Genomic DNA, 13,498 nt, shown 5'->3' with positions numbered 1-13,498 from the left:
AGATGGTAACCTATCCCCTTAAAGAGAGACGAATGTCAACACTGTAAACTCTAAGTTTCCCCTTTAATGTTTTAGATTCTGAAGAGGTAAGTATATTTGTCATTCAGCGATGGCTGTTATAAACTGACCAGGCTGTAAGTAGAAAAACAGGGAGATGATACACATGTTTCACACACCACAGGTCTGACATTTCTTTTTCCTCTCCACTTTGTTTCCAATCTCTGTTTCCACTCCAGTGTTGTGGCAGCTCCTTTTAAAGTGTGGATCTGCAGATGGGAAGTGCTGATGGCTGGCCCTCTGCCTGGCTGGAGCCTGGCTCTGAGTGCAGTCACATGCTCACAGTCCATGTTTGGGCCTCTGGACCCCAGCACCAGGCTCACAGGGTGGAGAAAACTGCACTCTGACCTATACCTTGACACACTCCAACACTTCCTACCACTTCATATGACTTCCTGCAGGTTAATGATCATGTTTATATTAATGGATAGCTCACTTCATCATCATAATATGAATAACCAGTGGCATTTCCGGTGGAACTGTTGTTGATCCTGCCATTCACCTCCCCACTCCACAACATTAACTCCTACACACACACAGTCACACACTGGGAGAATCTCAATTGGATTTGCTCAATTCCTCGCATCCTGTCCTCTATCCTCTCCTGTTGAAAAAGGTCAAAGGTAATCGAGAATAGGAGTCGAGAAGAAACCAATGTGCTTGTATGAAATGACTCCTCGACTAGCTCGTCATCAGGAAGATTAAGTTTACAGCAGAGGAATCCCAAAATACATGTGTAAAGTCGTAAAAATAAATGTTTCTAGATACAAGCATAGCGTATCTAAGTAGCGCATCGTTTTTAAATGTATGCCTACTTTCCTCCTCTGAGCAAACGGCTGATTCAAGGGGATGAGGTAGATTTCAAAACTCTTCCATGCAGGAAACACTTCGGTACCCTCCCCCGGAGGAGGCAATCTAGGAGCTGATTAAACTAATCCCTTCACCTATTAACAAATTTAAACTCTCCTACATATGGCGACTACTTATCGGTTTCCGGGTCATGGCCGAGGGGAGGACCGAGGAGTCGAGTAAAGGATGGACTTTTCCCCAATTGAGAATCTCCCACCAATCCCACCCCATAAACGCCCCAGCCCCAGCGTGAGGTTCCTCCGTGGGCCTGTTCCCTCTCTCACCATGAGTGCATTTGGGGTCCTAGGGGTGTGACTCTAGGAGGAGTTTTTGATTTTAACCAGGCCCTTGGTCACCAGGCCCCTGTAGAACTCCTGCAGGTACGTGTACACACACTTCCAATCTGGCTCACGCATCCGCACCATGTCCTCCACGTCCAACAGCTCGGGACAGTCAGCCAGCTTCCTGCACCCGCACCCCGGAGAGGGAGCAGGGGGAGAGAGGGGGTGAGAAAGAAGAGGGAGGAAGCGAGAGACAGAAAAAATGCCGAAAATATATAGCGAGAAGGTACAGATATAAGTCAACAGACAGAAGGAAAGAAGGAGGTTGAGAGAGAGCGAGAGAAGCAGTGAGCAGCCAAACAAGAGGAATACCCAGGGTGTGGAGAGGGAGAGAGAGAAAAGACAAAAACAAACCATAACATTACATTGTCTGTGTTGACAGACATATCCATGACTTGACGTGCTTCATGAACAACGTGACACATATGGGCGCGCACACACACGCAGACACAAAATGGAAAATGAAGCGTCAGGCGACGTCCATTTTGCCGTTTTGTTTGTTTGTTTGTTCTGTGCACTGAGACAAAAGACTTGGACATGGGGGTATAACCATAGAACATTGGCTTTGTTGTGTCCAGTACAAAAACAAGAGACAAGGAAAAAACAAGAATGCTACAATCACAAAGACATGGACCACAGGGTGAACCTAGAAGAGAAACACACTGTGGTGAGTGTGTGTTGGAGGGGTGTGTGAGAGGGGTCCAGTTGAGGCACACTGGCAGGTTGTGGGGGAGGAGGGGGTTAGGTTGGTGCCCAGGGAAAGGAGTGACAGTGCAGCAGAGTGACAAAGAGGGGGTTGTGGGGGTAGCTATGAGGAACACGTGTTTGACAATCTGGTGGTTACGTCATCATGGTCGTAATAGGTGAACTCAGCAGACACTGGTGGGTGACAGGACACAGGTTGACAGTACATGACCTCATCAAAAGAAGAGGTGACAGATATGGAGTGAGGAAGAGGAGGAGGAGATGGACAGATTAAAGGAGAGAGGGAAGGAGAGGGGTCTGGGAGGCAGTCAGTCTAGTGCTCTTCCTGTACTGTAGTAACCTGGTGGTTGTTGGGAAGGGGTCAGTCTCAGGAGTTTCCTGGTTTAGTTCAGGGTTGGTGGATGGAGGGTCACGTCACACAGCGGTTACTGAGGAGAGCATCTCTGAGAGGAGAGAGTGGATGGAGAGTGGAGGTTTAGAGGTACAGGACATAGTAGTAGTAGATCCAGAAGCTGACTTGATTGACCTGAGAGAGAGAGAGAGGAAGGATACAACTGAGCAGTGGGCCCAGGCCCATCATAACCCTCTCAATGTAGGCCCTTGACGCACAGTGAGTTGAGTAAAACAGGTGAATCTGATGAATCCAAAAGGCTGAATTCTGTGGATGCACATTCTCTTCCTCCCTCAGACAGACAGTCTTACTACTGTACGTGGATGGGTAGTTAGGTGGTAGCAAGGCTAAGAGAGGGTGGTGAGAACCAGAGGTCCTGTACTGCTGAGCCTGAGGAGTCCATAAATTGGCAGCTCAGTGTTGATCTTACAGAGGTCAAACAAACATATCCAATAGAGATCAAATCTATTCCGAGAGAGAGGAGTGTGTTGGTTTTGGGCAGAGAAAGGCGAGGGAAGTAGTTTGTCTTTGGGTTCTCCAGATGTTTGACTGATTTTGAGTTCAATGGGTGGGCAAAGAGTTGGTTAGACAGCTACAGTGGATCTACTTCCCCAAAAACAGAGCCTTGGGGTGGTCAGACGATTGATGGTGTTGGGGACGGAGGAAGTTTAGAAGATGGTGCACTCAGATCCTGGTCCATTCTGCTGTAAATGGCCACGGGGCAACTCCAAGAGTGAAGCTTCCATTTACCCCAAGTCTGAAGTTCTGATTAAACGTTATACTCCAAGACATGACATTCAGTACATCTATGAGCGTATGCATGACGTACAGTTTACAAGTGTAAGTATTTGTGTATGTGTGTACTCACTCTGCAGTGCTGAAGGCCACCTCAAAGTTGTGTCTGCGGTTGGCAGGCGTGAGAGAGGAGTAGTCAAAGGCCTCTGGGAAGAAGTTATGCACGAGGGCACAGAACGCCATGCCATCACTCCAACTGGACGAGAAGTTCTGGATGTCCACATTCTGCAGGGGAAAAGAGAGGAGGCGAGAAATGATTCAATCACAAAGCATGAGCCAATGCCATTGGTCACCCAACAGACTTCAGAGTATGTGATAGAACACAGCATTGCTGTCAGAGAATACATGGCGGATTGTTTTGCATGCAGTAGAGGGGTTATATAAAAGACCTAACCCTCACACCAGGATGAACTAAAGTGAATGCCACAGATCTTTAAGTAGACTGGACACTCAGGATGGTGCCATTGCGGGTTGGCTCACCTGGTATGAGCGGGTCTTGGCGCGGCACCAGTCCAGGAGCATCTGTTTGATGGAGTTGGCATTGGGCACCACGCAGCTAGCCGAGCGCTGGACTGTGTTCACCTTGGCAACTGCTTTATTTCCTGGCCTGAAGAAGGGGGATTGGTTTATGCTAGTATTGACGTTTTCTCCTTCTATTCTTAGTTATTTCTATCCTTACCCTCCGCTCTCCTTGTCCAGTTTCTCGATCATGGCTTTGCGGGACTGTGCGGCGGACATCTTGGGCAGAGTCTGGGCTCTCATCAGCTCCTTGCGCTTCTCTGCCTGTCGGCGCTCCGCAGCACGGGACGCCGAGTCGTCCTCGCGGTCAAACACACTGATGGATGGAAGAAGGGAGGAAGAGAGAGAAGGTGTAAATTACCGTTCAACACAATGTCAGTTAATCCTATAGGGGTTGCTGAGGAGGAGGGTTAAGACACAGAATTCAATAGAACGCAGTATTATATTGCATCGCTATGGGTTCAGTTTTCACCTGCCCACTTTCCTGGTGGAGCTGCTGCTGGAGGTAGAGGAGGAGCAGCTGTAGGACTTGGACTGAACTGTCCCCACTAGAAAACACAGGGAGGTGGTGGTGGTGAGACCACACAACACCATATATGGATAAAAAGAGTGATAGTAATCAAATTATGACGATGATGAAAATGCTGATTTAAATTAGTAGGAGGCAGATGTGCTGACTCACCGTCTGTTTTCTTCACATAACTGGCCTCCATGATGGTGCTGTGAGCTGTCCTGCTGCCATCACCTAGACACACAAACATGGAAATACATTTGAAGTATTTCATCTGACTTGGGAAGATCCTGAACGGTTAAATACGAGATAGTGTATTACCCAAATATGTCAGCCATGTTGTCAGTCTAATACATGGTGTATGATTGGCTTACCAGACTGGGCAAAGCGGTCTGTCTTGGTGACTTGGCTGAGGGTGGAGCCATCAGCTGACATCTCCACCTTCCTCATCACCACCTCTCCAGCTCCTCCTCCTCCCGTACGACCCTTCTGACTATGCTCCTGTCTCTGCTGCCGAAGATCCGCAAGACGAATCTCCCGCTCCTTTTCTCTCTGGTCTGAGATAGAGGATGGGAGGGAGGGAGGGAGGAGGTCAGTGGAAAAAGAGGAAGGCACTCAAGCTGACAGCCTCTCTCTGCTACAAAGCTAGAGGTACATTTCAACATTCTTTCCAAAGTACCATCAAAAGCCTATGAACACAGACAGCCACCCACAGGTGAAAGCCAAACACAACCAACCCCAGGCTGTGCTGTGGTGGAGCACGTGCTGGACAAACATATCAAAGTGCAAACAAAGACTCGGAATGTCACGTCAGACCGCTGAGACACTGGCATAGAAAGGCTACTAAACGCTATCCAACACACTGATACCATAACACCAGTACTGACCCGATGCCTCGGGGGTTCTAGCAGTCTTACCTGTCCATTTACCTTCCTAAACACCAGACCCACCGAATAACTCTCATGATCACTGAACTATATTCCTCAGGTCTCTCATTTACTGGCTAGGGTTAAGGGCAATACAGGGATGAACTGGCTGGTTAGCTACTGAGCCCAAGGAACATTCTCTGACACAGAGTTCTGAGTCCTTTCTGGAGTGTCAAAGAACAGTCAGCACTATGCACCCAGCCAGCCATTATGTGGAACAGCATCAGGTGTGTTTGCCCTGTGGCAGTGACACCATGACAAACATCATGACTCATGCGTTTTCACAGATGTATTAGCATATCCCTCATTGTCCACCATACAGGCTCCTCATGTCCTTGGTTTCTGCTGGTCAGTTCATGATCAATGTGTATCACTGAGAGAACTCAATGATGAGCTTCAAGCACAATAACAGCACTGGTAGGACAGTATTGTTGACAATGAGGGGATACAATCAAGTGGGACATTGTCAAATTACAAAAACGGATGCATACTGTATTAATATAATCCACACAAACACACAGGACGTTCCTACCTATTTCCTCTTGAGTACATCCCAGTTCGGCCTCTGAGAGCAGGATGCGAGAATGTGAAAATAAGAGGATGGAAATAGCGAGAGATGAGGCAGGTACATAATGCAGACTAGACTTGATGAAGGTCATCTACCATCAGAGAGACCCAGCAGTTAAAATAATGATAAAAGGAAGACAATGATGGAGAAAAGACATGACGGCAAATAATATGAAGAAAGAACAAAGAAATGGATAACGTAGAATGAAAAAAAGCAGTGAATGAAGAAATGAGGTTGAGGTATAGAGTGGTCAAGTAAGTAGAGAGCGAGAGATTGAGAAAGGGCAAGGTGCTAGAAGTTGCAGAGGGGGAATGGACAGGAGGTTAGTTAGTCTGGCTGTGGTCTCTCTCACCTTGCTTCCTCTTACGCAGATCTCTCATGGCCTGTCGGATCATCTTCCTCTCCTCAAAGTCCTTGGACTCATCCAGCTGTGGGAAACAACGGGACAGACGGAAGGAATGAGAGGGGTCGGTCTTCGGACAAACTCTGTCACATAGCTCCAAATACACACATACAGCACACTCATACACAGTGTAGTGCACGCACACACACACAGAAATGTAAGGGTATGACCATTCCAAATGTAAATTTTCCCAGCAGACCAGATTTAACCTCTCACTAATACACATAAACAACACCAGATTCCAACAAATCTGGGGATTTGAGGACTAAGTGCGTGTGTGATATGGGGGAGGGGAAAGTACCATTTTATCCAGGAGCTCCTCATCGTCGATGGTGGCCAGCTGTTCTGCATTCAGTTTTCTGGAGCACTCTTCGAATTTGTCCCGAGGTGGCGCAGAGGAGCCGTTGGGTACAGCAGCCGAGGGCTGACAGCAGGCCACCTGCACTGAGGGCTCCACTGCCAACACTGGCTCAGAGGCCATCTATGAGGGAATTGTGAATTATTTTCAGGTTATACAGCTTTTAAATCAGAATTGTCATCCATTTTAGACTGAAAACCATGGTCATCTTTTTATCCTCAGCTAAGGGTCAATGTCAGTGGCAGCACAGATAAACACATACAAAAGCCCATTAGCGTTGGAGGTCGATCATACTCAAACAATTCCCCAGCTGATGAGAAACCATAGGATCAGGACACACCAAGCCAGGGGAGAGACAAAAAAGGGAGGCTTCCAATCCAGCAATCCCTACAGCTGTGTTTACAGAAAAGACACAGAGGCTTGCTGACATTTAGGACGGAATGAGCACCTGGAATCTTCGGCAGTGGGAGGGGGTATATGTACACTTTCACACCCTCATGCCTCCCCAGGCCCTCCAGCTCCCCCCAGGCCCCCCAGCTGCCCCCCAGGCCCTCCAGCTCCCCCCCCCCAGGCCTCGCCAGTCCCTCCAGCTCCTCCCCAGGCCCTCCAGCTCCTCCCCAGACCCTCCAGCTCCTCCCCAGGCCGCTCAGCTCCCCCCCAGGCCCTCCAGCTCCCCCCCAGGCCCTCCAGCTCCTCCCCCCAGGCCCTCCAGCTCCTCCCCCCCAGGCCCTCCAGCTCCTCGCTAGGCCGTCCAGCTCCTCCCCAGGCCGTCCAGCTCCTCCCCAGGCCGTCCAGCTCCTCCCCAGGCCTTCCCAGGCCCTCCAGGTCTTCAGTCTTTGTCACAGAGAGTGAAGATTAGTATACAGCAGGGGCACGATATTCTGCCAAACAGTTAGCTCACCCATCACTGACCCCTTCTGACTGACACCCTCTCAGTCGGTCTAAACAGTACGAGACTTCCATGAACAGAGGGCTCATGTCATGTCACAGGGGTAAAGCACTACTTTGGCTATGGGCCCAGAGAGCTGCATTAATGTAAATTGTGTAGGGTAGACGCCAGCTCCATTCTCCCACATAATACAGGACTATACACACTACAGCACTGTAAAAGCACAATCACATTGTCCAGAAGCAGATAGCGCACCCAGTCAGTGCTGTAACAGACAGGAGAAAGATGTAGGGTTTCTGTGTGCCTCCACTGCTGACAGGCGAAGAAAGGAGATGAGTCATGGACATAAACACAGCATAGACTTCCATTAAGATACCACTGTCTGGCTTTTTAACAGTGTGTTTTAAATGGCCATAAAGCCTATAGACATCTTGAATAGATTTCCATATGGTGCCACATGCCTTCTGCAGACTACAGAGGCTGGGCTGGTCTGCCTCTAGACTGCTGCTTTTGTAGTAACAGAGTCCAGGTCCAGATTTAGCCCCAGACTGCTGGCACGGTCCCCATTAGCTCACACCCTCCACCCCCTCACTCTTCTCAGAGAGACTAGCCAAGGAGAGGGTGCCCACCCAGTGTGATCCAGGGTGGCCTCTGGTTCTGGAGGTCTGGACTGAGAATTAGGGGTCTGACCCATGGGACAGGTCCTAGTGAGAGCCACTTGACCGCAGTGGAATGTTATTGGACATGGCCCTGCCAAACAAACAAGGCCTCACTGGAAGAGAGTGTGGCCATGGTGGGGTTAAGGGTGAGGGAGAGGACAGATTCACTTTAAATGGTTATAGAATTCATTGGTGATTAGGGTGACAGTTATAGTGACCTAGGGAGAAATATTTTATTTTTCTCTCTAGGTCTCCCAACATGAGAATGGACCTCATGTTCAGAGTGGCTGGTGTGCCTAACACTATGCCAGTGTGTAAAAGTGTCTGTAGACCCATAGGACTAGGTTATGTAAGCACTGGGGAAACAGAACTGCATATATGATGAATAATTAAACGCTGGGGAAAAAGATGGGTATCCAGTTTTCTGTAATGAGCGTGAGAGTGGACATATGCTAAGGGTGTCTGGTGTGTCTAACATTATGCCATTGAGAGTGTCTGTATAGACCTACAGAACTAGCTTATGTACCTCGTTGTGAAGAGTAGGGGTCGGGTTAGGTCCGCCTCAATGCACCCAACTCATCTATCTGTGACATGGCTGAACTCAAAGAGAACAGCTTCCTTGGGCCTGGAGAGGCAGATGGACAGGACCGGCAGCATTACTGGGCCTAAGAACCCGGTCCAGCTGAATAACTAGAGGTAATACCAAATAAATACCCTTCAATATCCCTTAAAATGTCCTCAACACACACAACACTGTCACTCGTGACCAAAACAGCAGAGAGGTCGGCAGGTTTCAGAGCCTATCAGTGTTAGCTGTGTTTAATACCATTATAGGGTACAGTTGAAGTCAGAAGATAACATACACCTTAGCCGAATACATTTAAACTCAGTTTTTCCCAATTCCTGACATTTAATCCTAGTAAAAATTCCCTGTTTTAGGTCAGTTAGGATCACCACTTTATTTTAAGAATGTGAAATGTCAGAATAATAGTAGAGAGAAGGATTTATTTCAGCTTTTATTTCTTTCATCGCATTCCCAGTGGGTCAGAAGTTTACATACACTCAATTAGTATTTGGTAGCATTGCCTTTAAATTGTTTAACTTGGGTCAAACATTTCAGTTAGCCTTCCACACAAGCTTCCCACAATAAGTTGGGTGAATTTTGGCCCATTCCTCCTGACAGAGCTGGTGTAACTGAGTCAGGTTTGTAGGCCTCCTTGCTCGCACATGCTTTTTCAGTTCTGGCCAAAAATCTTTTATGGGATAGAGGTCAGGGCTTTGTGATGGCCACTCCAATACCTTGACTTTGTTGTCCTTAAGCCATTTTGCCACAACTTTGGAAGTATGCTTGGGGTCATTGTCCACTTGGAAAACCCATTTGCGACCAAGCTTCAACTTCCTGACTGATGTCTTGAGATGTTGCTTCAATATATCCACATAATTTTCCTTCCTCATGATGCAATCTATTTTGTGAAGTGCACCAGTCCCTCCTGAAGCAAAGCACCCCCACAACACGATGCTGCCACTCCTACGCTTCACGGTTGGGATGATGTTCTTCGGCTTGCACGCCTACCCCTTTTTCCTTCAAACATAACGATGATCCCGATGGCCAAACAGTTCTATTTAGGGAGGCCGGTGTTTCGGCAGTAGACCAGAGGCTATCATCATGACCAGGCTGTTACTCAGAAGATTAAATGACAGCAAACAGGATACTTCCTCCCAGCACAGGAAGTGTGTCCCCTGACACATTTCCCCTGACAGTACACAGACACAAACAGGAACACATGCACAAACAAATACTCTGCCAGGTTCTGCCAGGGCACCTTCACAAACCCCGTCATCCACCCAATGGGATAGAAGCACATCAGTGACAAACGCAGGTGTCACACTGAGACAACGAGAGAGGAGCTGGCACGAAAGAGTGAGAGAAAAGGTCATGCATTGTAGATGATGTGGGATAATAAAATAACCTGTTGGAATTGTCCTCATGATGGATGGTGGGAAAAGACAGGAGGAAAGAAGCAGGGATGACAGAAAAGCATGCAGATAAAGCTGGTTAGTTACAGGTAAATACACCTCCACACAATGATACCCCCATGATATCCAACACTGAGACGTCAGTGTTGATGGCTGGTTACAATGTGCTCAAATCTGCAGACTGAAGCTGTCAAGCGGAGCACTAGTACAGCCAATAAAACCATAAACGAACCTAGACTGATCAGATGTTCATTAGTACCAGTAAGACATGGGAAAAATGCGCCATTCAAGACTTCAGATCAGAGGAAAAAACCTAGGCATCAAAGAGGGAAGAGAATGTCAGTAAAGAGTAAAAGGCTGGAAATTATGCCGATAAATATGATGGCAGGAGGGGGTCCATACAGCCAGAGAAAGAGAGGCGTACCATGCTGTTGCTGCGTGAGATGCCTCCTAGTCCTATCAGAGAGGAGGTGGAGGAAGAGCGACGTGTGGCAAAGGTGGGGGACAGGGACAGCCTCAGGTTCCCAGTCTAGCCCATCAGGTGTTTTAGGGATGAGGGGTGTGCTGGGTGGAAGTTGGAGGTCATTCGGTGTGGGCTCTGCGACAAAGGCTGTGTAAGTTGGGGGTTCAGGCAGCCCCATGGCCTGACACAGAGCTTCCACCTGGCGGGCCAGCCTCTCCTGCTGGATACGCAGCCTCAGGTTCTCCTCCTGCAGAGCTGCCAGAGCTGTGGAAAGAGGAGCCACGCGTTCCGCAGCCTCCTGTAGCTATCCCACAACCGCCCCCCTCACCCTCCTCCTCCTCAGCCTGCTCTTGGGCGAGCAGGTCCCCGATCACCTCCTCCAGACCAGACTGCGCACATAGGCTGTCTGGGCTGCCCACCAGAGAGCCTCTGAGGCCGACAGAAAGTCTACGTTCACACCAAGCATGGTGGGTAAATGCTCTCAATATCACCAGTCACACTGAAGGTCTGATACTGTTACAATGAGATGCAAAACCTTCGCTGTCAACTCAGCGCTAGGAACCAAGTACTGGAATCGGGCTCTAAATCGGGTGCTGGGTGTTGAGTATGTATCCCCTGGGAGAAGAGGACAGTAGGCTTTCTCTCAGTCAGCCTGTTTATAAAAACCCTCCAAAACAACTCTCTTTCTTTATACCCCCCCACCAATCTCCACTCTTCAGGGACCTGGTCCCAGACAGCCAATGAGCATGCACGGAATACAGTTTCTAAGGCAGCAGAGGCCCCTACCCCCTTTTTTCCCCCTCAGGTGCCATAGACGCATCTATTATTCACTGGCCCCATCTTTTATTCCACTGAGCCAGTCAGGGCCTGTGGGACTAGTGGGGGCCAGAGGAGGAATACTGGTGGCACCAATTCAGAAACGCTCCCTCCCTCCGGCCCTCAACTTTTATTTAGAGCCTTTGTCCTTTACACCTTGATTGGCAGGCGACTGGGGCTTTGGATGGGGCTCTGGGCATGGCCGACTAGGAGGGCTCAGCTAGCCTCTCAGGCTTGACACCATGAGTGAGTTGAGCTGCATGGGTCAGGTCATAGGACAGGCCACCAAGGGTAAGTAGAACCAAAGAAGCACACAGAGCCATGAGAGAGAGACCGAGGGTGGTGAATGCGTTGGGCTATAAAAAACCTGAATCTGGTTCTGGCTGACCGTGACTGTACGGAAGGCTCTTGCAAAAGGCCAGCTGCTTTCTGCAGTGTGCTTGCTTTGGAACTTGCTGATGGAATATCACAGTGATCGGACCAGCTGCTGTTACTTGTGCATGCTTCAAGTGCTTTGTCTGTCAAGTTGAATGCTTTGAGAGAGCTGAATAGTCTGTGTCTTCATGAGAACGTGTGAGTCCAGTATGTGTTTGTTTGTGTACGTGTATCGAATGCTTATACCAATTCCAGAATATTACAGTACTTTAGGTGTGCATGAATCAAATCATTTTAATAGCTCAAACTACAGTATATCAGGTGAACAATGTTAGCGCAACACAACTATGCCCTCTGCATGAAAAGCTGTTCTTTACCCTGGTACACACGCCTAAATGGTGCTTGACTAAGTAATATAGCTACAACTGAATGAGATATAATTCAAATAGCTACTCAATTAAACTCTGTTCACTGAAAACAAGGAATCGTAACTCAATCATAAAAAAATAAAACAGTTTTATTCATTTGACATGGTGGTTTATTCACTGTATGACCCTGGAGAGTGTTGTTTTCCTGGGATTTAAAGGAGAGTGGAGCAGCCTCCAGAAACAGGGAGCCGGCCAGAGAAACTGTGGGTCAGTCTCTGTCAGGGACATCACCCTAGTCTGGCACACACACAGAGTGGCATCTGAACACTGTGACAAGGTTTGTGTATGTGTGCATGCTTGTAAAAAATAAAAAACTTTTGTTTGCGCATATTCGAGCATGTGTGTTGGAGAGGGAGAGCGAGAAAGAGTCGGAGACAGAGCGAGCTTGTGTTGTGTGTCAATGTTCATGTGTGGATGTTCTCTCTCTCTCTCTCTCTCTCTCTATATGGATGTTCTGTATATGTTTAATATTGCAAGTGTCTGTATTTATGCCCCAAGGCACGCCTGTGTGAATCAGATGGACATTAATTCCGTGTGTCTCAGAGACGAGAAAATGTCTTTGGCCGTTTTGACCCCGCTGCAGTTATTTACGAGTGTCTAAAAGTCAGCAGCTTTATCCAGAACGCACCAATCAAGGTTGGCTGGGACTTCACCCTGGCCCCCCTCTGGGGGAAGAACAGCAGAAAGGGATAAATGCTCTTAGAGCACAGCTTTAAATCACATGGCCATAAAAGTCCAGGGATAAAACAGTAACACACTGCTTCTGACTTCCATGGCTCCACAGATCAGGATCCCCCCCCCCCTTCTCCTTTCCTCTACAACGTTCATACAACGAGGCACATGTGTGCTGGTTGGGGGTAACCTATCTTCAGAGAGTATGTTCAGGCTGTGCTGCCAATAGGGAGATTAGTGGGCTATTTGACTGAGGGGACAGGACTGACAGTTAATCATTCACTGTGGGACCGTGGCCAAATAACCCAGTACAGGGTTGCCAGTGTGACTCAAGGCTCTGCTGTGATCTCCATGCTCGCGGGAAAGCTACTTACTGCCTGTCTGTCATCGCCACAGAGATGGCATTATTTATAACAGAGGGCACGGGGGCAGCAGACAGCCTGGACGTGTGGGTGGCAGAGATGAGAGGGTGGGTGGCAGAGATGAGCGGGTGTGCGGCAGAGATGAGCGGGTGTGCGGCAGAGATGAGCGGGTGTGCGGCAGAGATGAGCGGGTGTGCGGCAGAGATGAGCGGGTGTGCGGCAGAGATGAGCGGGTGTGCGGCAGAGATGAGCGGGTGTGCGGCAGAGATGAGCGGGTGTGCGGCAGAGATGAGCGGGTGTGCGGCAGAGATGAGCGGGTGTGCGGCAGAGATGAGCGGGTGTGCGGCAGAGATGAGCGGGTGTGCGGCAGAGATGAGCGGGTGTGCGGCAGAGATGAGCGGGTGTGCGGCAGAGATGAGAGGGTGGGTGGCAGA

The 13,498-nt window shown here is 48.9% G+C and overlaps 1 protein-coding gene across 9 annotated transcripts in view; it reads right to left on the bottom strand.

The window, feature by feature from the left end:
- The window catches only part of LOC106580347 (smoothelin), a 98,702-nt gene that overhangs the window by 3,139 nt on the left and 82,065 nt on the right, over positions 1 to 13,498 (bottom strand). For 4 of the 9 annotated variants that reach the window (XM_014161283.2, XM_045703142.1, XM_014161286.2 and 1 more), the window contains 9 exons: positions 6,367 to 6,546; positions 6,015 to 6,090; positions 5,627 to 5,659; positions 4,543 to 4,725; positions 4,340 to 4,402; positions 4,130 to 4,205; positions 3,818 to 3,973; positions 3,619 to 3,745; positions 3,212 to 3,363 (listed from right to left, as the gene is read on the bottom strand). In XM_014161283.2, the coding sequence (XP_014016758.2) occupies positions 3,212 to 3,363; positions 3,619 to 3,745; positions 3,818 to 3,973; positions 4,130 to 4,205; positions 4,340 to 4,402; positions 4,543 to 4,725; positions 5,627 to 5,659; positions 6,015 to 6,090; positions 6,367 to 6,546 (1,046 nt within the window). The other 5 variants (XR_006760894.1, XM_045703139.1, XM_045703141.1 and 2 more) reach the window with 5 other exon arrangements.

This window comes from Salmo salar, chromosome ssa20 (assembly GCF_905237065.1).
Source record: "Salmo salar chromosome ssa20, Ssal_v3.1, whole genome shotgun sequence".
In the NCBI taxonomy this organism is placed as follows: domain Eukaryota; kingdom Metazoa; phylum Chordata; class Actinopteri; order Salmoniformes; family Salmonidae; genus Salmo; species Salmo salar.
Note: the sequence above shows the minus strand (reverse complement) of the source record. Positions and strands in the feature narration are given on the sequence as shown.